Source organism: Mytilus galloprovincialis, chromosome 1 (assembly GCF_965363235.1).
Source record: "Mytilus galloprovincialis chromosome 1, xbMytGall1.hap1.1, whole genome shotgun sequence".
In the NCBI taxonomy this organism is placed as follows: domain Eukaryota; kingdom Metazoa; phylum Mollusca; class Bivalvia; order Mytilida; family Mytilidae; genus Mytilus; species Mytilus galloprovincialis.
The window spans coordinates 127,561,482-127,585,983 of record NC_134838.1 but is presented as its reverse complement, the minus strand read 5'-3'; the positions used below and the strand labels follow the sequence as shown (position 1 = coordinate 127,585,983).

Below are 24,502 nucleotides of genomic sequence, written 5' to 3'. Positions count from 1 at the left end.
TAAAAGGGGGGGGGGGGTTCCTCTCATGCTCCAGTGATTCCCCATATAATCAACAAATTTTTTTCAACGCCCCCCCCCCCCCACCTGGGATCCGCCTATGGTTTACTATCAACGGCGGTCACTGTGGATATATTTCTGTATACATACATTTACTATGAATAACTGTATTTGTTATAATTTACTATAAATTCCAATGGTTATCTTGGGGGGCTCTTTACTATTCATGGCGTTCACTGATGTATATATATATATATATATATATATATATATATATATAAGTCTGAAAATTACTCCAAACAGTGTTAGAGTTAGATTTTCTACTGACAATTTTTTGTTCGTCCCTCAGCGGGATTCGAACTCGCACCTTTGATACACTACAGCACCAATCGCTTAGCCTCATGTCCAGCGCTCTAGACCACTCGACCACATCCGCTATATAAAAATATAACTTCAATAGTCGTAGTGTTACCTTGTCACGGAAGGCTAATCTAGAGATAGACATGAGACACGTGTTTTTTAAGCGTGTGTAGATGTTATATTATTATTTTTATACACAATGTATTTTTCATTTGTCAGTAATCTAACTCAACAATTTTTATATATCATATGGGATCATGATACATTTCATTATACAGTCACTAGAAATAAGTATATCATACAAACAAGTCTAAACAAGTGACAAACCATACAATATATATGCCCACTGGATCTCAGAGTGATAGAGATACATGGTTAATACACATATTTATATAAGTCTGAAAATTACTCCAAACAGTGTTAGAGTTAGATTTTCTACTGACAATTTTTTGTTCGTCCCTCAGCGGGATTCGAACTCACACCTTTGATACACTACAGCATCAATCGCTTAGCCTCATGTCCAGCGCTCTAGACCACTCGACCACATCCGCTATATAAAAATATAACTTCAATAGTCGTAGTGTTACCTTGTCACGGAAGGCTAATCTAGAGATAGACATGAGACACGTGTTTTTTAAGCGTGTGTAGATGTTATATATATATATAAGTACCTTTGACTTTGATACCTCTCCTGAAATTCTCTGTATAGTAATTTAATTAAAGTATATATGCATGTTCATAGAGTACAGAAAAACAGATCTAGAAGGTATAAAAATCGGTATTTGAAAAATAGGGGGAGGGCAATAAATGGGCCCAGTCCCTAAGTACCTTTGACTTTTGACACCTCTCCTGAAATTCTCTGTATAGTAATTAAAGTATATATGCATGTTCATAGAGTACAGAAAAACAGAAGGTATAAAAATCGGTATTTGGAAAATAGGGGGAGGGCAAAAAATGTGCCCAGTCCCTAAGTACCTTTGACTTTTGATATCGCTCCTGAAATTCTCCAGTCAGTTTAATTTTTTTTACAGTTTACATACGCTCTATTTCCCCGCGATTTCGCGGGTGTGTTCTAGTATAGTATAAGTTAAAACACTGTGTTCATAAATATTTTACCTGATTTTTTGTACATCGAATCAGTCAATCAAAAGGTTTACCCTTGTTTCACTTTCGATGTTGACACAGTGATTCAGTTTTCCTTTGACTAGGTAAACATGTCTCTTTTTTCATGCATAATCCTTCTCTAGCTTAGAGGTTGAATTGAAGTTCACATGAATACGGTTTTAATGAAGTCGAATTATTCATTTGCAAGTAAATAATAAAATAAGTAATGTCTCCTTTGTTTAAAGTTTTGACAAAATTGAATGTATTGAAAATGAGGGTTTTCTTGTTCCTCGGATGACTTACTTTAATTTTTGTTCACAGAAATTTATTGATAAGTTAATGTGCATTTATTTATATGAAAAGCAAAAAAAGGTTTGAAGGTAATGACTTTTAATGAGCTGAATATTAGTCCATAGTTCTGTAATATACTCGTTGGTATTTAGACATATACTCAAAACTGGTGCCCTGTAATTAAATATTAAGCTTTAGTAACAGAAGAGGTGCACATGAAAACTCTCTGGACTGGGATAAAAGTTTTTCAAAGAATACCCGCATTACTGTCTGGAAATTTGGTCGATAAAATTAAACCTAGCAACTTCTTTGAATTTCAACATCGCTCGTTTTCTGTAACATCCCACTGCTGTCTAAATTTTCAGGTGAATTCACATAGGACGGTACCGGCTGGCCACTGGCACTTGTCTGAAATTTATTTTCCCATTTACCTGAAGTTATATTACAATAGGTATTTAATTGGCATTTTTTCAAAATGTCACCAGTTCGTGAACTTTTTTAACATTCGATTTCTTGGTTATCTCCCCATTGAAACATGATAAATGCTATAACTTGAATTTTCCACACATTTGGACAAGATACAAATCCTTGATGTGGGCATAGGCCCCCCCCCCCCCCCTTTCATGGGAAAAATTTGGTTGATTATATAGGGAGTCATTGAAGCATGACTGGAGCGGGGCCCCCCCTTAGGTCAGTCAGGCCCCCCCTTTAGGAAAAGTTCTGGATCCGCCACTGTTGGGCAAGTCCAAATAATTATGTTTCCAGACACCACATACAGGAACCCTTAGCAAGCCTGCAAAGAAAACAGCAACTTCCATTGACCAGGAGACGAAAATGCACAGCATTTCACCCTGTGGATTGATTCCAAAAAAGCTGTTGCTTCTGCTACTTCTCCTATACCTACCACAAAAGCAGACAACTTCTGTCAGACACAAGACAGGGACACAGTCTACACTCCATCCAAACCTAGAAGGAAGCGTTGAAGGATAGATTCCATAGAGGATTTCATTGACATGAATTGCCCTACCTACTTCACAAACCATCTCATACATCTACAGTATCCTGGCCAGATCCAGAGGCTATTCAAATTGGTTTTGCCCTACAAGAATGCACAGTCACTCCATAAAAAAAATGATTGAATCCTTTTAAATTTTTGTTTAGAATTTGGTTGTGGCAGCATCATCAACATATGAAAGATTAACAAATACACTCATTGTAACCAGATTTTTAATCTTAGATATTACTGTTTAATATGATTTTAATTGACATTTGTTATATACCTTCTCACATATATAAATATAGATTCTACCACTGCATCAAGTGTAATACACTATTTATCAGCTCAAGACAGTTAAATTTTCAAATTTAAAATGTGAGGCTTGCAGTAATAATCAGATTTTAACCAATGAAGTACTGAGATCAAATGAACCACATGTTGATTAAATTTTTTTTATACAATTGATGCAGAAAGGGATAAATTGGCAAAGAATTAGAGAAATATATATATATAAGCTTTGATCAGTTACATTTGTAAGTGTATTCTGACCCTGCAGGAGCCCATTAGATTTGGATTTCAACATGTTCAAGTTCAATACATGTAGCTTTGGGATTATCGAAATTTAGATAATGAGACAAGTAGCATATTGCATTGGGTTTCTTAGAAAATTAACAATTTTAATTATTTTTGTAGTTACGAGACACAATGGCAGCTACCCCAGGAAACAAATTAACATGGAAAGTTGATCAGGCCATGATTACTAAAACTGTGGAAGATCTGAAGAAGTCATCATTACATGCTTATGAATCTGTGGGAAAACTTTCTCCAGATCAAATCAATTATGATAATGTGATAAAGGTTAGTTATTTAATTTTGTTTTAGTTCATTGGAAATGTTTTTAAATTTCTAAAAAACTATTCAAATAGAAAAGAATTGTTCTCTAATTTTTATGCTATTTTCACATTTCTTGAGCGGTGTGAGAAAACATTTCTCCTCACTAGTGAAATATCTGTTTAGTTGAAATTTGATTGTGACTTCCAAATTTCTTGATTTCTTCTCAAATTTTCTATTGTGAATTCGAATTCATGAAAAAAGGTCATGATAAAAGGCGACAATGCCTTATGACGTCCAATATACAGAACACAACTTTCTGAAAATTTTAAAATCATTAGAGAAACAGATTCCTACACTATAACTTGTGTATTACATTATTTCACAACTCTCAACAGTTAAATTTTAATAATTTAAAAAGCTCTGCAAGCCTCATGCTTTATAAAATGAAATTTAACTGTCTCGAGTGGAGAAATATCATAACACACTTGTTGCAGTGGAGGAATCTATCTTTCTATTATTTATTTAGATCATGTGAATTTATTCTTCAACATTGTTGAAAAAACTATTGTCTGATTCAAAAGTTAGGATTCTTTAATCAAAAAATGATATTCTTAAAATCTGTTTTAAAATCTTGATATTTCAGTCTCCTCCATTAGATTTGTTTAATTCCAAGTGTAAAATATGAAGAAATTCTATAAAAGTGATGCTTAGATCACCTTTAATGTATTTTTTTTATCAATGCAATTATTTTTTGTCCAATTCATTTTGGTGACAATGTAGTGGAAAAGGTAGATTTATTGCATTAGATAATTCTCAACTCTAGACGTTTTGTAATTTTTTGTCATTTGGTTATTGTGTCATTGACATACATGTATGCCAGGACATGTTCTTTTCATAGATTTTTTCCTTGATTTCCTAGGCTTTAGCAGACAATGATTGTGTGTATGCAGTAAACAGAAACAATGTAGATTTCTTACAACATGTATCATCTGACAAGGACCTGAGAGATGCCAGTGTAAAGGCTGATAAAGAACTATCAGAATTTGATGTAGAAATGAGGTAAGTATCTGTTCAAAGGGATACAACTCTAGGTCAGACGTTGTACACTAAGAACAATGTGTTTCATATAACCTACCTTTTCAGTGTATTCCTTTTAAAAAATAATGTTAAAATGATTTTTCTATATTTTATAATAAATAAATGATATGATAACAACACCCCTTTTCATATTCCTCCAATATTCAAAAGAATTTTTACATTTTATAATGAATAACACCTTGACAAGTATTTATTTGAGAACTACTAGTACTGTAACACTCTAGCCCCTACAGCTTATATAATAAAGTTTACAAATTTTGTTATAAGAGATTTTACAAATAAATATTGGAATCACTTACAAGTCATTACCCATTATATAGATTACATCAGTATACAAAAATGGGTACCTATGATTTAGAAACTTCTTTAAACAATAAGAAGTTAAAACTTGGTAGCTTCTGTGTATAAATAATGTATGCTGACGTTATATTCTATTTGTTTATTAAAAGCATGAGACAGGATGTGTTTGACACATTGGTTGCCACAGAGAAAAAACTGTCAGGTCAACTAAAGCCAGAGGCAAACAGATATTTGGAGAGAATGATTAAATATGGCAAAAGAAATGGTATTCCTTTCATTATTAATTGGTAGATTTTCTATAGGTTTAATTCTCTATATAGTTATCAAAGGTACCAGTATTATAATTTAGTACGCCAGACGCGCGTTTCGTATACATAAGACTCATCAGTGACGCTCATATCAAAAAAGTTATAAAGCCAAACAAGTACAAAGTACAAAGTTGAAGAGCATAGAGGATTCAAAATTCCAAAAAGTCATGCCAATACGGCTAAGGTAATCTATGCCTGTGATAAGAAAATCCTTAGTTTTTCGAAAAATTCAAAGTTTTGTAAACAGGAAATTCATAAAAATGAACACATCATTGATATTCATGTCAACACCAAAGTGTTGACTACTGGGCTGGTGATACCCTCAGGGACGAAAGGTCCACCAGCAGTGGCATCGACCCAGTGGTGTAAATAGTTATCAAAGGTGTCAGGAGTATAATTTAGTATGCCAGCCGCGCGTTTCTTATACATAAGACTCATCAGTGACGCTCATATCAAAATATTTATAAAGCCAAACAAGTACAAAGTTGAAGGGCATTGAGGATTATTAGTGACCTTTGAAATTGATCAACAAATTATCCTTATTTTACAAATCCATTTTCATTGCAAAAATTGTCTTGATACAAAAGATCCAGCCAAATTGAAGAAAAATATAAATTCAACAATGTTGACATATTTTTCTTGACAGAAAGAGAATGCCTTAATTATTGACCTTATCAACTCTGAAATATAAATGGGAGAGAAAGTAGTAAGACAGGGGAGATAATTACCTGTTGTTAGTAACTGCTCCATTTTTATATATTGAAAATTATTTGTGTGATTGTAGGGTTACACTTGCCAAAGGAAAAACAAGATAAAATTAAAGAAATAAAGAAGAGAATGAGTGATTTAAGTATTGACTTTAGTAAAAACCTGAACGAAGAAAACACAGTACTGGAGTTTACAGAAAAGGACTTAGGTTTGTTAATATCTATTATCAAAATACACAAATATACATATTGTAAACTTTCATTATAACCCTTATCTTTTATGACTCTTAGCAGAAGACAGAACCCCCTTAGGCATTTTATTTTTCTGTTTTTGTTTGTGATGAATTCATCACATTGAAATTATAAACGAAATCTGTATGAAGATTTGCATGTTCTTTGTAAAGAACTTTTTAATTCTATTACCAAATATATTCGGCTACAAAGTCAATAACATTTGTGTATATTTCAGATGGTGTTTCTGAAGACTTCATTAAATCATTGGATAAGGTAAGATAATAAAATATTTAAATGGGTGATCTCTCATATTGCTCAAACTTTACATGTAAGTAGGGCAATATTAAACATAATTAATTGAAACACATTTTGTCCCTTGCCTGGTTAGGAACGACATCAAAAGATCGAAGTAGGATAAAAAACTTAAATCAAATAGTTTGGGGGTGGGGGTCAACATGGCTGCAAGTTTTGTTAATCAAAAATCGATTTTACATATATCCATATAGGTAAATCAATTTTTCCCAAATTAAGTTAAGATCGGGGTGTGGGGATCAGTGAAAAAACTATGTGAATTAAGTTTTTTATCCTACATTGAACTTTTGATGTCGTCCCTTAGGTGGAGCAGGAGCCTTTTAAATGAAAGACATCTGTCCAGCTTTTGAACTTTTGCAACTTTATTTTTTATTTGTTTTAAATTTGGTGCAAATCATTTACAAAGAAAACTGCCTTTTTAATGCTCTTATGTTTACAATATAAAGATTATCATAATGTGACCTTTTTGTGAGTTAATTTACCGAAGTTATGTCCCATTATGTTTTAATTAGCTTTCTTTATTAGTCAGTTAGCATTTTACACATATTATATGTCCAATTCCTACATTAACCAATGGGGAACATTTTTGTCTAAAAATATATAATTTCCAAAGTATCTTATTATAATGTGGTCCTCAGTTATACACTGTTGATTGGATTGGTTAACTTTTGAACTATTAGAATACTGAAAAATTTGTTTAAAAAGCTGCCCAAGCTGTACAGTGATATTGTTGTCTTTTTTCAAAACTACCTCTACCGTTTTTTATTGGGAAAAATGCATATTTTTTATTGAAATTGGGAAATTTGTATATTTTATTCTGAACACATCTCCGATTTTTTGCTGACCTTTGCTGTCTTTTTGCACTGTTTTTCCATGTATATTTTGGTTGTCAGACATTTTCAACCTGAAAGATACTTTTCGGAGAGGGGAAAGAAACAGAAGCAATGATGGTACTTAATGCATTGAAAACTACATGTGTTACAAACACCATGATGATTCTGATCAGAAAACCGGATCTCAAAAATGCTTTCTAATATCAAAATAATAACATGAATACGATATTTACAAACATTACTACCAATGCCATCACTGTATTGGGAAAATATAAAACTTTTTGGGAGGAATTTTAAGCCATTTTTTTCAGTAATTGGGAATTTTCTCTAGGGGAAAAAGCCGAATTTCGGCTGTTATTTGAGGCAAACAATATCACTGCTGTATAATATTTTATTTATAATTTCTATTGATGCAGACTGATGATGGAAAACTAAAGGTGACCTTGAAATATCCACATTACTTCCCTTGTATGAAGAAAACTAGAAACCCCAACACTAGGAAACAATTGGAAATAGCATTTAACTCCAGGTAACATTTACATTCTAACATAGTATTACTAACTTCAATTTTGAGTGGATGCAGTTAATAGATTTCATATCATCAGTTTTAGGATGGATTCAGTGTATTCCATCTGTACTGTCTGAATACAGTCGAACCTCGTTGTGTCGAACTCGGTTGTGTCGAAAACTCGGATGAGTCGAAGTAATTTCTCAGTCCCGGTAAAATTCCCGTTTGATCAATGCATAATTACCTCTGATGAGTCGAAGTCGGTTGATTCGAATACTCGGTTAAGTTAAGTAAATTTTATAGTCTCATCGAAGTAAAATAATGTAAATTGACCCCGATGTCTCGAACTTCGAAAGTAAGAATTTTAGAAAGATGCAGACCTAATCATAAAAATTCAAATCGGTAGTATTTCTTACGTCAACTAATCATTTTCAAAAGAGATTAAAGCTGAGTAAACATACTTGTTTGTATAACAGATAAAATGACATGTTTATGGTGACTGCTAATTACCACCTTTGTTGATCGTTCAAGTGGAATGTTAGTGTGTTGAACATTTTTCACCTGAGATAAAACGAAACGAATTTAATTGACCCAAGCCGAGATAAAATGAATCGTTAGATTTAAAAGTCATTAATTACCATAAATAAAAGGATTAGGACAATTATAATAAATTGATGATAATTTAATGTTAGCAGACGACCTCATCAGAGACTGTTCAGAACTTATTTCGTGTTTCGTATTTATAGCGACTGACCTTTGTAAATATTTGTTTCGACTATTGATTTTATTTGTGCATGATTTGTATCTGTACTTGTGTTTTTAATTATTACGAAGGACCAAAAATGGAGATTGAATACACAATCATACAGTGTCTTATCGAAAATTAAAAAAAAGGCACACTATTTATTGTATCTAGTTTACACAAATCTCATACCGTATTTCATGCATTCAAAATTTATGACAACACACTCGACCTCGGATGAGTCGAACCTCGGATGAGTCGAATACTTTGGTCACAACGAGGTTCGACTGTATGTGGTATGATTGCCAATGAGACAACTCTTCACAAAAGACCAAATGACACAAAAATCAACAGCTGTAGGTCACTGTATGACCCTCAACAATGAGCAAAACCCATACCACATAGTCAGCTATAAAATGATATGTGTTTATTTTGTTAAATTTATAATCCACAAATTTTTCATATTAGGTTTATAGTTGCACTAAAATGGAGTAGTGTAATGAATACTGTTATTTTGCTAATTAAGTATTGCATTGTATTGCCATTAATCTGTGATTTGATGCTGGCATTTTTTTAAGTACAATACAAAATGTTTTATATTATTTGATAATAAAATAGCTGTCACAAAAAATAAATTTTTGAGAATTCTGAAAAAAAATGGGTACTATCAGAGCTTAAGTAATAAAAAAAATGAAATTTGACAGCAAAATAACCCAAAAAACATTGACCAACAATGACTTGTATGATGATGTACAATGATGTCAACAAAATGTAGGTTATAGTTTGCCATAAGTTTACAAGGGCTTGAGTCTTTTTTCCAAGCCTATGTTTGATTAAGTAAATGATAAGGCAGAGGGCATCCAGATAAGCAAGGATAGTCAACAGTCAAACTGGATTGGTGAATAAAAAAAAATATCTTGCTTTTCTAGATGTGTAAAAGAAAATACTGCTATCTTAGAAGAATTAATAAAACTCAGACATGAGGTATGTAAAATTAATTAAAAACTTTTAGTGAACATGCTCACATATACCATGCTCCCTATATGAAAGGGAAAAGCTTTAGGTGACATAGTTGCCTCATTATATGTGACATATGTCCAAGTAAAATACCATCTGGGAGAGAGACTGGTCGAAAGCTATATCTCTCAGCTTCTTTGTAGAAAGGCGTATAATTACCGCTGCAGATGTAGCAGATATTAAATTCATATCTACCTGTATATCAATATCACTAATTAGAATTTTAAACAATGTAATCAGATGAAATTTAGATTTTTATGCCCCATTTATTATGCCCCATTTATGGGCATTATGTTTTCTGGTTTATGCATCCATTTGTTTGTCTGTCTGTTCGTCTGTCTGTCCCGTTTCAGGTTAAAGATATGGTTAAAGTTTGTTTAAAGTTTTTGGTCGAGGTAGTTTTTGATTAAGTTGAAGTCCTATCAACTTGAAACTTGTTCCCTATGATATGATCTTTCTAATTTTGATGCCAAAGTAGAGATTTTATCCCATTTTCAGGGTCCACTAAACATAGAAAATTTGTAAGGGTTCCACGGAACCCAGTGTCTCGCCTACTTTTGCTGTTAATCGCAGACTCAACAAAAATGAGGAAAAACATCAATAAAAATTCCCTCTCGATACTGTCTTTTGATTGAAAGAAGCTTCCAAGTTTGGTAAAAAATCCAGGATAGTTTATGAATCTAATAAATGTTTTATAAACTTTAACTGCAGACTGTATGTAATGTTTACCTGAAGAAAAACTAAGTCCATTTATAAGTAAAATACGGAAAAAGTGAATTTTTTTTTACAAAATTTACTTCTGAATAATATCTTATGATCAGAAACAAGCTTTTGTCTAAGTTTGGTAGAAATCCAGGATAGTTTAAGAACATTATAAAAATTTTAAAAACTTAAACCACAGAGTGAATGTTTTGTTTCTCGCAAAATAACTAAGTCCATTTATAAGTAAAATACGGAAAAGTGGAAATTTATTCTTACAAAATATTCTTCTTGATACTATCTTATGATCATAAACAAGCTTCTGTCCAAGTTTGGTACAAATCAAGGATAGTTTATGAAAGTTATTAAAATTTTAAAAACTTTAACCACAGAGTGAATGTAATGTTTCTTTGCAGAAAAACTAAGTCCATTTATAAGTAAAATACGGAAAAGTGAAAATTTAATTTTACAAAATTTTCTTCTTGATACTATCTTATGATCATAAACAAGCTTCAGTCCAAGTTTGGTTCAAATCAAGGATAGTTTATGAAAGTTATTAAAATTTTAAAAACTTTAACCACAGAGTGAATGTAATGTTTCCTCGCAGAAAAACTAAGTCCATTTATAAGTAAAATACGGAAAAAATGGAATTTTATTTTTACAAAATTTACTTCTGGATACTTTCTTATGATCATAAACAAGCTTCTGTCGAAGTTTGGTAGAAATTCAGTATAGTTTAAGAAAGTTATTAAAATTTCAAAAACTTTAACCACAGAGTGAATATTTGTGGATGCCGCCGCCGACGACGGAATGTAGGATCGCTTAGTCTCGCTTTTTCGACTTAAATGATAGTGGGGATGGGACATCCGTTTACTTGGGACACATTTTTGTTTTTGTATAATAGAGTTTTATATGAAACATAATAATTTCAGTTCTAAGTTTAAAATGAAAGTTTGAACAGATGAATTTTATAGCAGAAAATTGTATAGTCATTAAGACCATGACAGCGTTATTTAATTATTTTTTTTCAGAAAGCACAGATTCTAGGCTTCCCTTCACATTCTGCTTTTGTATTAGATATGAGGATGGCTAAAACTCCGGAGGCAGTTACTTCATTCCTGTCAGGTCTATCAAAGAAGTTACAGGCTCTAAAGGAGTCAGAGATGTCACTGTTCTTAGAGTATAAGAAGGAAGAGGTGATTCTATAATTGTATAATCTTGACTCAATATAAAAAAGAAGATGTGGTAGGATTGCCAATGAGACAACTCTTCATAAGAGACCAAATGACACAGTAATTAAGAACTATAGGTCACCAAACAGCCTTCAACAATGATCAAAACTCATGATGCATAGTCGACTATGAAAGGCCCCAAAATGACAAATGTAAAACAATTCATTTCTATTTGATACTTTAAAATGTTTATACTAGAGAAAATAACTACAAAAAAAAATTGATTTTCGATATAAAAAAACTAATTCAAATACATTGTATCATTATGGTGGTGAAACTTGATGTTATTGACATTGATTTTATTGTTAAAAAAATACAAACTATCAAATGTTTGTGGATTGTCAATTTTGAGCTATGATTATTTGGATGATATGGATTAAGTATATGTGTTGTTCTAAAATTATTTGATCCCAATTTCTCGAATGTTTGTTATACTGCAATGACTTTGTCCTTCATAAATATGACTAATATGTCATTAATATGTGTGCTACACTGCTCAAATTCTGTGTTATGAAATGTGATGTTTAAATTTGTTTAAAATGCCAAATTATGACTGTGATTTTTGTCGAGCCTGCAACTTTTGTTACAGAAAACTCGACATAGAGATAGTGATCCGGCGGCGGTGATGGCTACGGCAGCGGCCGGGGCATAAGCTAACTTCTTAAAAGCTTTATATTTTAGAAGGTGGAAGACCTGGATGCTTCATACTTTGTATATAGATGCCTCATGTTACAAACTTTCTGTCAGTCAAAAGACCAATGTCCTTGACCTCATTTTCATGGTTCAGTGACTACTTGAAAAAAAAACACTTTTTTTGTAATGTTAAATTCTCTCTTATCATAAGTAATAGGATAACTATATTTGGTATGTGCGTACCTTACAAGGTCCTCATGCCCGTCAGACAGTTTTCACTTGACCTCGACCTCATTTTACGGATCAGTGAACAAGGTTAAGTTTTGGTGGTCAAGTCCATATCTCATATACTATAAGCAATAGGTCTTGTATATTCGGTGTATGGAAGGATTGTAAGGTGTACATGTCCAACTGGCAGGTGTCATCTGACCTTGACCTCATTTTCATGGTTCAGTGGTTATAGTTTAGTTTTTGTGTTTTGGTCTGTTTTTCTTATACTATATGCAAAAGGTCTACTATATTTGGTGTATGGAATGATTGTAAGGTGTACATGTCTAGCTGACAGGTGTCATCTGTCCTTGACCTCATTTTCATGGTTCAGTGGTCTGAGTTTAATTTTTGAGTTTCGGTCTCTATTTTTTCTAATTCTATATGCAAAAGTAAAATCACAAAAATACTGAACTCAGAGGAAAATCAATTCGGAAAGTCCATAATCACATGGCAAAATCAAATAACAAAACACATCAAAATCGAATGGACAAGAACTGTCATATTCCTGACTTGGTACAGGCATTTTCAAATGTAGAAAATGGTGGATTAATAGGTCAACTATATTTGGTGTATGGAAATATTTATGATCTATATGTCAGTCGGACAGGTTTTATTTGACCTTGACCTCATTTTCACGGTTCATTGCACAGTGTAAAGTATTTGTGTTTTGGTCTGTTTTTCTTAATTTATAAACACTAGGTCAACTATATTTGTTGAATGGAAGAATTGTAAGCTGTACATGTCTGCCTGGTATGGTTCATCTGACCTTGACCTCTTTTTCATGGTTCATTGATCAATGTTAAAAATTGTTTAGTTTTCTTGGTTAATGTTGAGTTAATGCGACAGTTGTAATAAAGCTTTATATTTAGGACTATCAACATAATATCAATGATTAGTAAAGAAGGCGAGACATTTCACCGTGTGCACTCTTGTTAAATCTTCTATACAGTCAACTTTTGTTTTACAAGACTTTTTTTAGATATTCACTGAGTATGCAATTTTTATTCTGATTCTAATAAGAAGAGCGAAACAAAACATTGTGAGCAGTTCCTAGTTTCCAATAATGATAGTTAAAGTAATTTGTCAATTAATTTATATTCAATGAGATGTTTATTTTTCAGTGTGATAAATATGGGTATGACTTCGATGGGAAGATTAACTTTTGGGATTTCCGTTATTACATGAGTATGGCAGAAGAGAAAAAATATGCTGTTGACCATGAGAAACTTAAGGAATATTTCCCTATGAAGGTTGTAACTAAAGGCCTACTGGATATATACCAGGTAATCTTATGTTGAAGACTGGCTCATCAGTTAGAATCAAATCTCTTATTACTAAAGGATAATTGTATTTATACCAAGTATATTATAGATAGAATCAAAGTTGTTATAATTTCTATAAAATTACTTTTATGATAACATCCACAGTTTTATATGTCTGCTTGCTTCATTTTGTTGTTGATATGCAACAAAAAGATTTTATATTTTGAAAAGTTAACTTCAAGACTGTATGATATTGTAACAAAGTTACATAGAAATAAGAAGATGTGGTATCAGTGCCAATGAGACAACACTCCATCCAAGTTACAATGTATAAAAAGTAAACAATTATAGGTCAAAGAACGACCTTCTACAAGAAGCCTTGGCTCTCACCGAACAGCTAGCAAAAAAGGCCCCAAAATGACTAGAGTAAAATATTTCAAACAGGAAAACCAATAGGCTTAATCAATATAAAAAACCAAGAATATTTATGAACCTTATCAACAAACAACAACCTCCCACTGAACAACAAGTTCCTGACTTAATACAGGTGGGTTTAAATGTTTTAACAGGTGCCAAGCTTCACCCTATGTTTTGTTTAATTTTTAAAGGAGGTGGTAGTAGCAAATATTCAAACGAGAACTTTGAAGACTGAAGGGGAGAAGGGTTCCATGTGAACATTGTGTATATTAATATCAACAATGAAATTAATATTCAATATAACCTATATTTATTATTTATAGGAGTTACTCGGTTTAGAATTCAAATTAATTGAAGGAGCCGAGGTGTACCATCCTGATGTGACTATGGTTAGTATAATTTGTGGAATGTTGAAGAATGACAATATGATTAGAAATAAATAATTATGTGAAATCAAGCATCAACAGATGTGTAATTATTAAATCAAAATAAAACAAACAGACTGTGCCTGATTGGAAGGGCTATCTTTTCTAGGGTTTATAAGAGCCAAACATTGAGAAATATATGGGTGCTTTGCAACCAAACTTGACTGTTAAGGAAAACAATTTAATTATGCAAGATTATGTTTTGACTCATTGTCTTTTACTGATTGTCTTAGACTGATTGTCTTTGACCCTTGGATTTAAAGGGTGATTTTTGTGAAAATATTACAAAATGCATCAACAAATAATTGACCAAAATGAATACAATATAGCATGACTTGTATTAAGGTGCACTTAGTTACATAGAATGAATATTTGGAGTTGTCTTTCCTTATACATGTTGATGTTTTTATCTTGCTGTAAGATAGAAATGTGTTGATCATCTTTATCTTCCGAAACTAATAATGACTGTCATCAATTGTGAACCTTGTGCTAGCTGAAAGAAGAAATACTGTGTTATACTTAATTTGAATGTCAATTTCTATATATCAACATATTAAAAAAAAAAAGAAAAGAAAATTTGTTTTGGAGTATACTTCAATTAGATATAAAATATAAAAGCATTTTTCAGAAATGTAATGCTGGCACTTCTTGCTAACAGTTTGAATTTTACCTTATCCTTTAAACAATTAATTATAACTTAAGTCAATATAAGAGTTCACTAATTGTCTAGTAATAAATAAGAATGGGTTACACATAATGACTATCAGGAGTAGCCTTTATCTAAAAAAAACAATGGCTGTAACCGTTCTTCACAATGATTGTTAGAATGACTTTAGAATGAGTAGTGGTATATGATATTGTGTGTAAACTTGTGTGAAGAATAATTTGTAATGGCAAAGTAATAATGTGACTACTATAAAATACTATAAAATATTATAAAAACATTTTGTTGTTTGCAGTACAGTGTGACAGACAAAGAATCAAGTCAGCTTTTAGGATATTTCTACTTAGACTTACACCCCAGGGAAGGAAAGTATGGCCATGCTGCTTGTTTTGGTCTACAGGTAAATACATTAAGACTTACACCCCAGGTAAGGAAAGTATGGCCATGCTGCTTGTTTTGGTCTACAGGTAAATACATTAAGACTTACACCCCAGGGAAGGAAAGTATGGCCATGCTGCTTGTTTTGGTCTACAGGAAAATACATTTAGACTTACACCCTAGGGAAGGAAAGTATGGCCATGCTGCTTGTTTTGGTCTACAGGTAAATACATTTAGACTTACACCCCAGGGAAGGAAAGTATGGCCATGCTGCTTGTTTTGGTCTACAGGTAAATACATTAAGACTTACACCCCAGGGCAGGAAAGTATGGCCATGCTGCTTGTTTTGGTCTACAGGTAAATACATTAAGACTTACACCCCAGGTAAGGAAAGTATGGCCATGCTGCTTGTTTTGGTCTACAGGTAAATACATTAAGACTTACACCCCAGGGAAGGAAAGTATGGCCATGCTGCTTGTTTTGGTCTACAGGAAAATACATTTAGACACACCCTAGGGAAGGAAAGTATGGCCATGCTGCTTGTTTTGGTCTACAGGTAAATACATTAAGACTTACACCCAAGGGAAGGAAAGTATGGCCAAGCTGCTTGTTTTGGTCTACAGGTAAATACATTAAGACTTACACCCCAGGGAAGGAAAGTATGGCCATGCTGCTTGTTTTGGTCTACAGGTAAATACATTTAGACTTACACCCCAGGGAAGGAAAGTATGGCCATGCTGCTTCTTTTGGTCTACAGGTAAATACATTTAGATTTACACACCAGGGAAGGAAGTATGGCTATGGTGCTTGTTTTGGTCTACAGGTAGGTACATTTATAAAAAGCTATCATTGAACTACTTAATATATCTTATATCAGATCATTAAATAAATTTCAATTCATTTCAATATCTTTGAATTATTACATGTATATCTTGCTCATTTAAAACATTTTTAGGCAGTTAAGCTGCCTTATGCGAGTACCCTAGATGTGTGTTCTACCCAATAAATGCTGAAATATGTGCCATTGTTATTATCTAGCTGGATATTATGTTATTTATAACTAATTGAACATTTTTTTCATATTTTAAATTCTGGATTACAAAAAATATGACCATAAAAACCTTAAATGATCGTTGAATCACCCAAAAGTTTTGAAGTTGCACATAGGAAGTAGAGCACATTAGGAATCCTTATGTAGTTTATTATCCCCTGAGCTTTTGGCTGATGTCAAAAGAACAAATGTATGAAAGATTTAATCGCAGAAAATCTCTAAACATAAGTAGTTTAGATCTGTCAAATAGAAAAAGTCTTAAGGATATTGTTTGTCATCAATACGTAGTCAACTAAATACGTCAGTAGTCTATTAAAATAAGTTTAACTGTTCATTCTGTTGGCAGCAATTTAAAATTAGAAGACGAAATTTTCATATCTTTTAGTTTAAACATATTTATTTATAGTGGATTGGGAAACAAGTTTTGCAACTTATATTAATCCCTTTCCACTCTGTGGGTGCGAGTGCTGCCTTGTAGCGGTATTAGCCTGCTCTTTTTCAAAATCTACAAGGGTGTCTTTAACGTACAAGAGATATGGCTCTCTCTTAACACGGGTAAGCCATTTATCGTCCCCTTTTGACGGACTATCATCGTTTCCTGAAGACCATACTCGCAAATGGTGTCAAGGGAGAGCCGAAAATTCAGTCCCTGAAATTTTCATCCCGAGACGGGAATCGAACCAGGAACCTTTGTGTTAGTAGTCCGATGCACTAACCACTACACCATGGCTCTTTTTAATTTGGAGACAGGGGTTAGCGGTGATCCGAGGACTGCGACCTTCCACTTTTGAAGTCAGACTTTCGACTTGGTTACTAGCTATAAATCAAATGATATATAGATGGAGTCCTTTGGGCCACTCTACCCCCTCCTGTTTGATACATTTGAAACGGATGAGATCCCCATCCCTCAACCATATACATTAATGTATGGGACTATATAACTAATCAAAAGAAATATAGGGGAAGTCCCTAGGGTCAACCCACCCCCTCCTGTTTAAGAACTTGGAAACAGTCAAGATCCCCACCCATAAACCATATTTATTCAATGTATGGGACAATATAACTAATCAAATGAAAAACAGGGGGAGTCTCTGTGGTCACCCCACCCCTCCTCTTTGGGAACTTTGAAAAGGTAAAGATCCCAACCCTAAACCATATATAATTATGTATGGGACATTATAATAAATCAAATGAAATACATGTATAGGGGGAGTCCCTGCAGTCACCCCATCCCTCCTGTTTGAGAACTTGGAAAAGGTAAAGATCCCAACCCATAAACCATATATATTCATGTATGTGACAATATAACAAATTATATGAAATATAGGGGAGTCCTGGGGGGGTCAACCCACCCCTCCCGTTTGAGAACTTGGAAACGGTAAGGATCCCACCTTAAACCATATATATTCATGTGTGGGACAATATAATATAAATCATATGAAATAAAGGTGAAGTTTGTTGGGCCTCTCTACCCCATCCTGTTTGACAATTTGAAAACGTTTGAGATCCCCACCCTTAAACCATATATATGCATGTATGGGACAATATAACAAATTAAAGGAATTAAAGGGGAGTTACTATTTTCACTGTACACCCTCCTGTTTGAGAACTTGGAAATAATTGAGATCCCCACCTCTAAATTAAATGAATTATAGGGGCAGTCCCTGCGGTCACCCCACCCCTCCTGTTTGAGAACTTGGAAACAGTCGAGATCCCCACCTTTAGATTAAACCATATATATTCATTTATTGGACAAAAGAACTAATCAAATAAAATATAGGAAGAGTCCTTAGGGTCACCCTACCCCTGCCTGTTTGAAAACTTGGAAACAGATGAGATCCCCATCCCTCAACCATATATATTCATATATTGGACAATATAACAAATCAAATGAAATATTGGGGAAGTCACTGTGGTCACCCCACGCCCTCCTGTTTAAAAACTCGATAACGGTCGTGATCCCCACCCCTAAACCATATATATTCATGTATGGGACAATATATAAAATCAAATGAAATATAGGGGTAGTCCTGAATTGTATTTTGAATTATTTCTGGTGCTGTTAAAATTTTCATTTTAATTTGGCTCATTTTAAAGAAAAAATATCTTTTAAGCCCAAGAATGTTTGACCAACTGTTTTATAATTACCTGTCATTTTATTCGAAACTTAAGACATCATGAACTTGGGGTGAAGGTGGGGGTCACTTACATTTACTATAAGCAGGTCAGTCAGACCTCACCTTTGGTTCCTGTAGTAGTAAACATTTGTCTGATTTGTGTCTCATAACTTTTGTACTGTAGAACACAAACTCAGTTTTCTTTCCAGGGAAGCAAGTCCATTCATACTTTAACAAGCTCGTACCTAAGTCAACTTGAACTACTAACAGTCAATTAATACCCACATTAACTATCAACTAGAACAACTGCAATCATTGCGAACTTGTACCACTGCAGACTCATAACCATGAAAAAAATATACTTGATATATGCGTTGCTTTTGAAAACCTTGATAAAATATGAACTACTGATTAATTCATTAAATGAACATAAATGTACAATATATGAATGTTTAATGTTTGTTTTTTTAAATCTTTAAAAAAAAAATTGAAGCAACATTGCCACAGTTTTCATAATTATGTTTGCCTTGGTTTTTGGATAACTGCCTACAGCGCTTATTGTGCTTTGATTTTGTTTGAAATATCTTTCGTCCTTTTCTAAATATGAATGTCAGATTCCAGAGAGACTGTATATTAGTAATTCAGTAGTTATATGTATGACTTTATTGTTGATTCTAGCCTAGACAAAACATTATCATACCAGACCTTAAACTTAAGAAATTCACCCAAAAATCAGTTTTCCACCCTTTTTTTTGGTCATGCTTGAAGATACTGATTAGATGATTGGTATATGATTTTATCATAACAAGCTACAGACCAAGTTTGAAATTTTAGTCAGGTCTAATGATTTTAGCAGAGTTATGGTCCTTGGTCACAGTAATAATCAATTTCCCACATTTTATTTTGGTCATGCTTGAGTATATTGACTTGATAATAGCTATATAGTTTACACCTTGACAAGTTATAGATAGTTTTTTGCCAGTACAATGATTTTTTTAACTAGTAGGGGACTGTATTGTCAGGCAATACCCACAACATGCTAATTTTATATTACAGCCAGGTTGTATAGGACCTGATGGTAAAAGACAGATTTCAGTAGCTGCTATGATTATATATTTTATATTATAGCCAGGTTGTATAGGACCTGATGGTAAAAGACAGATTTCAGTAGCTGCTATGATTATATATTTTATATTACAGCTAGGTTGTATAGGACCTGATGGTAAAAGACAGATTTCAGTAGCTGCTATGATTATATATTTTATATTACAGCCAGGTTGTATAGGACCTGATGGTAAAAGACAGATTTCAGTAGCTGCTATGATTATATATTTTATATTACAGCCAGGTTGTATAGGACCTGATGGTAAAAGACAGATTTCAGTAGCTGCTATGGAGGCTAACTTTACAAAACCAACTGAAGATAAACCATCATTACTCACTCATGATGAGGTATAAATTAACTTTTTAAATCCAAATACTAAATAAAGGCATACTTGCCAACCTCTGACAATGGGAAATCATGTCATGACATGACATGACATGTCAAAAAGCGTGTGAAAACGCTTGACGTCGATGCGACTAGTTAAAATGAACAAATTGTGACTTGGATGGAGAGTTGTCTCATTGGCACTCATACCACACCTTCTTTTATCTATAATATCTTATATCTTTAATACAATTTTTTTAAATTATAAAGGTTACCTAATTATTACAAATGTTCAACAGATACAAGGGGAAGTTACTGATGTTTCCAACTTAAGGAAAATAATTATACAGTTACTTCCCTTTTACAAGAAATGTATCTCAAAAGTTTGTCTGTTCTTAAATGGAATACAATTTTCTGGTATATACAATTTTGCAGAAAGTTAATCACAGCATAACAGTATTTGGATGAACATTACTCTCATTTTACATGCTACATTTTGAATGACTGTTGAACAGTATTAATTTTATATGAGAGAAATGATTTGGTTTTTTTGTATGATGACAGTAATTTGATCCCATGGGATTTTGATTACTATTTAGGTAGAGACATACTTTCATGAATTTGGCCATGTTATGCACCAGATCTGTGCCCAAGCTGATTTTGCATTATTCAGGTTTGTATATCTATACCTTATCAACTATCAGGTTTTATGTTAAAAAAAAGAAGAAGATAAGTAAATAAATAAATGTAAAACATAAAGTCACCCCCAGATAAATTAGAAACATATTAATATGATGTGTAGCTTTTTTGTGTACCAATGAGACTGGGATTTGATTTGAATACTGGAAAATACTCGCATACAAATTTTCTTGGAAACAGTGTATTTATTGGTCTTGTTCATCTAAATAACTAGTGAAAAGTATTCAATAATGAGCAGAAGTTTTAACAACAGACAAGCAAGTTAATGCCACTCTTAGTATATTCTGGAAGCAGTATGTTGATCTCTTGATGTATTTTATTTTCTAAATTAAGTATGTCGTGGACAAATATCCATCATATCTTCCTATTCTTATTAAGAAGTATGTTCAAATTGGTATTCATCAAGAGGCCAGCTGAAGCCTGCCTTTGGGTGTTGGATTTTCTTGCTGTGTTGAAGACCCACTGTTGGACTTCAGCTGTGGACTACTGCTGTGTTGAAGACCCACATGTGGACTTCGGCTGTGGACTACTGCTGTGTTGAAGACCCACATGTGGACTTCGGCTGTGGACTACTGCTGTATTCTGCTCTTTGGGCTGATTGTAGTCTCTTCCCCAATTTCTTTCTCAATATTATATTTGTTAACTTCTATTATTTCTTCAGTGGTACACATGTGGAGAGAGATTTCGTTGAAGCTCCCTCACAGATGTTAGAGAATTGGTGTTGGGAGAAGGAGCCACTCAGTAGAATGTCAGCACACTATAAAGATGGAACAGCCATACCTGATGATCTGTTACAGAAACTGTTAGATAGCAGGAAGGCCAATGCTGGAGTGTTTAATCTTAGACAAATATTACTAGGCACTTTTGATCAGACCATTCACAGAATGGATCAGGTACAGAACTTTTGATCTACAAAATTTCAATATTTATAGAATATGCAGTTTGATGAAATCTTTTAAAAAAATATTAATTTGGGGAAAGTAGTGCGAAGTTTTTATATGTATTCAGTATAAAGTCATCATGGTTAAATAAACACACATGACTATTGAATTTTAAAAGGAAAGACCTCCCAACTCTGTACCTTCTTGTCATCTTGATGGAAGCACACTCAATGGATAACTTTTATTTCTATTGTTTGAACAAAGAAATTATTGTTCAATGATAAGGATAAGATAGAATGTCATGGCACATAATTTTAATCAGATGTAGAGAAGTTAATGGGATATCCTTACAGTTAACTAGCTGTGTCCTACTCTCATTTTCACTGTTAAGTAATGTAATAAGTTGATTATTTTCTGTATGATAGGAAACTGCTATTATTTTCACTTTTCAGTTATGAGTATGTGTAGGTCAATATTGACCAGCTCATTTGTCATGTCCATGTTCAGGTATATTTGTTGAATACTTTTTAATTGATAGGCTGACACAGCATCTATCTTTTCTAAGCTGTCTGAGGAGACTTTAGGATTTCCAGCAACACCAGGGACCAACATGCCAGCATCCTTTGGACATATAGCTGGAGGTTATGATTCTCAATACTATGGATATCTGGTAGGTATTCCTGACTGTACTATATGGAAGCAGTGATGAATTAACAAATCAAATTGAATGTTACAAACACTGTTGCTGTAGATTCGCCTTTCAGAACAAAATATAAAAAAAAACCCTTTATACTCTTCTCATCTTCCCAATCTGAAAAAAAAAGAAATTGATTGCCAGGCTTCAATTGATCAATTATCAAATACTTTCTACTATCAAACCAAATAATTATTTAACGTAAAAGAAACCTTTTTTCTAAATTTACTACAGTGTGGTTACAGAAATTTGTAGTAGTGAACATGCATGATTTATCATTGTAGTTTAGAATAAGTATTTCATTTAATTATGAGCCATGCACACACAATAAATAACCCATATTGTTGTTTTACAGTGGAGTGAAGTATTCTGTATGGATATGTTCTATTCACGGTTTAGGAAGGAAGGTATAATGAGTCCTAAAGTTGGCGCTGATTATAGAAAGTACATCTTACTACCCGGTGGATCATTGGTTAGTTTACGGTAGTTCTTACATTATTTCACAGTTTGTTCACATTTATTTTATTAGTTACATGAGTTAGTGAAATAAACATTATTAAATGATTAAAGAAAAGATACAAGTGGCTAATAAAAAAGCCCAATAAAAACAGAACACCATGGTCAAAAAGAAAAACTTCACAACATGAACCTCACGAAATCTTGAAAGGAAGTAAGTTCTTGTAGTAGAGTAGGCAGTACCTGATGTCTGATTCATTAGTCAGTGTCAAAGCCTATGTTTTATATTTGTCTAGTTTAAAAACATTGAAGGACAGACTAGAGATGAATTTGTAATCTATTACCTGTAAGTATGGAGTTTTTACACCCACCAGTACCATGTTCTCATTTCTGGTTAACCCCAGGTTATGTGTAATACTCCAGGGTGTTATAATCTGCACATGTACATAGATTAACAGTGATGATTATTAGTATTTTTCTTTTCTTTTACAGGATGCCAGTGATATGCTTAGAAATTTCCTGGGACGTGATCCCGAACAGGAGCCATTCCTTATTAGTAAAGGACTATCAACACTGAAATTGTAAAACAATTGTAAAACACTACCTTCTGACACTAGCCAGGGATCATTCCTATTCAACAAAGGACTATCAACACTGAAATTGTAAAACAATTGTTATACACTACCTTCTGACACTACCCAAGAATTATTCTATTGGTTGCAATCAGAAATAAATTATTTTTTTATTATTACTTGTTTGTTTTTATGACTGTATCTATATTGTTATAACTGATCCTTTATTTGATGTTTTTTGAATAGGGAACTTAAGTTATCATTTTTCTTGTATTAAAAGAACTGATTGAAATTTTTGTAAAGTTGATATCCCAATTGGCGGACATTTACTACAGGTAAATAGCTGTGGGAAACAATAGTGAATAGCAGCAGTTTGTTATAAACATTGACCAATGTCAACTGTTGGTAAATACAGAAAAAAAATAAAATTCTTATTTGCTGTTGGTTGATTATCTAGACTTTAGAGGACTATTCTTTACTAGTTGATTTAAATGACATAGTCAATGATGTTGGTTGATTATCTACACTTTAGAGGACTATTCTTTGCTAGTTGATTTAAATGACATAGTCAATGATGTTGGTTGATTATCTAGACTTTAGAGGACTATTCTTTGCTAGTTGATTTAAATGACATAGTCAATGATGTTGGTTGATTATCTAGACTTTTGAGGACTATTCTTTGCTAGTTGATTTAAATGACATAGTCAATGATGTTGGTTGATTATCTACACTTTTGAGGACTATTCTTTGCTAGTTGATTTAAATGACATAGTCAATGATGTTGGTTGATTATCTAGACTTTTGAGGACTATTCTTTGCTAGTTGATTTAAATGACATAGTCAATGATGTTGGTTGATTATCTAGACTTTTGAGGACTATTCTTTACTAGTTGATATAAATGACATAGTCAATGATGTTGGTTGATTATCTAGACTTTTGAGGACTATTCTTTGCTAGTTGATTTAAATGACATAGTCAAT

The 24,502-nt window shown here is 33.0% G+C and overlaps 1 protein-coding gene across 1 annotated transcript; it reads left to right on the top strand.

The window, feature by feature from the left end:
* The first annotated feature begins 1,934 nt into the window (after positions 1 to 1,934).
* LOC143058475 (thimet oligopeptidase-like) lies at positions 1,935 to 23,697 on the top strand. The gene is made up of 18 exons (XM_076231957.1): positions 1,935 to 2,117; positions 3,443 to 3,607; positions 4,503 to 4,642; positions 5,131 to 5,246; positions 6,074 to 6,205; positions 6,466 to 6,503; positions 7,792 to 7,904; positions 9,555 to 9,609; positions 11,373 to 11,537; positions 13,598 to 13,759; positions 14,479 to 14,544; positions 15,540 to 15,644; positions 20,135 to 20,242; positions 20,819 to 20,892; positions 21,580 to 21,811; positions 22,338 to 22,469; positions 22,849 to 22,965; positions 23,442 to 23,697. The coding sequence occupies exons 1-18, from the start codon at positions 1,968 to 1,970 to the stop codon at positions 23,532 to 23,534; spliced, it is 2,163 nt and encodes a 720-aa protein (XP_076088072.1). The 5' UTR covers positions 1,935 to 1,967; the 3' UTR covers positions 23,535 to 23,697.
* The last annotated feature ends 805 nt before the right edge of the window (positions 23,698 to 24,502 follow it).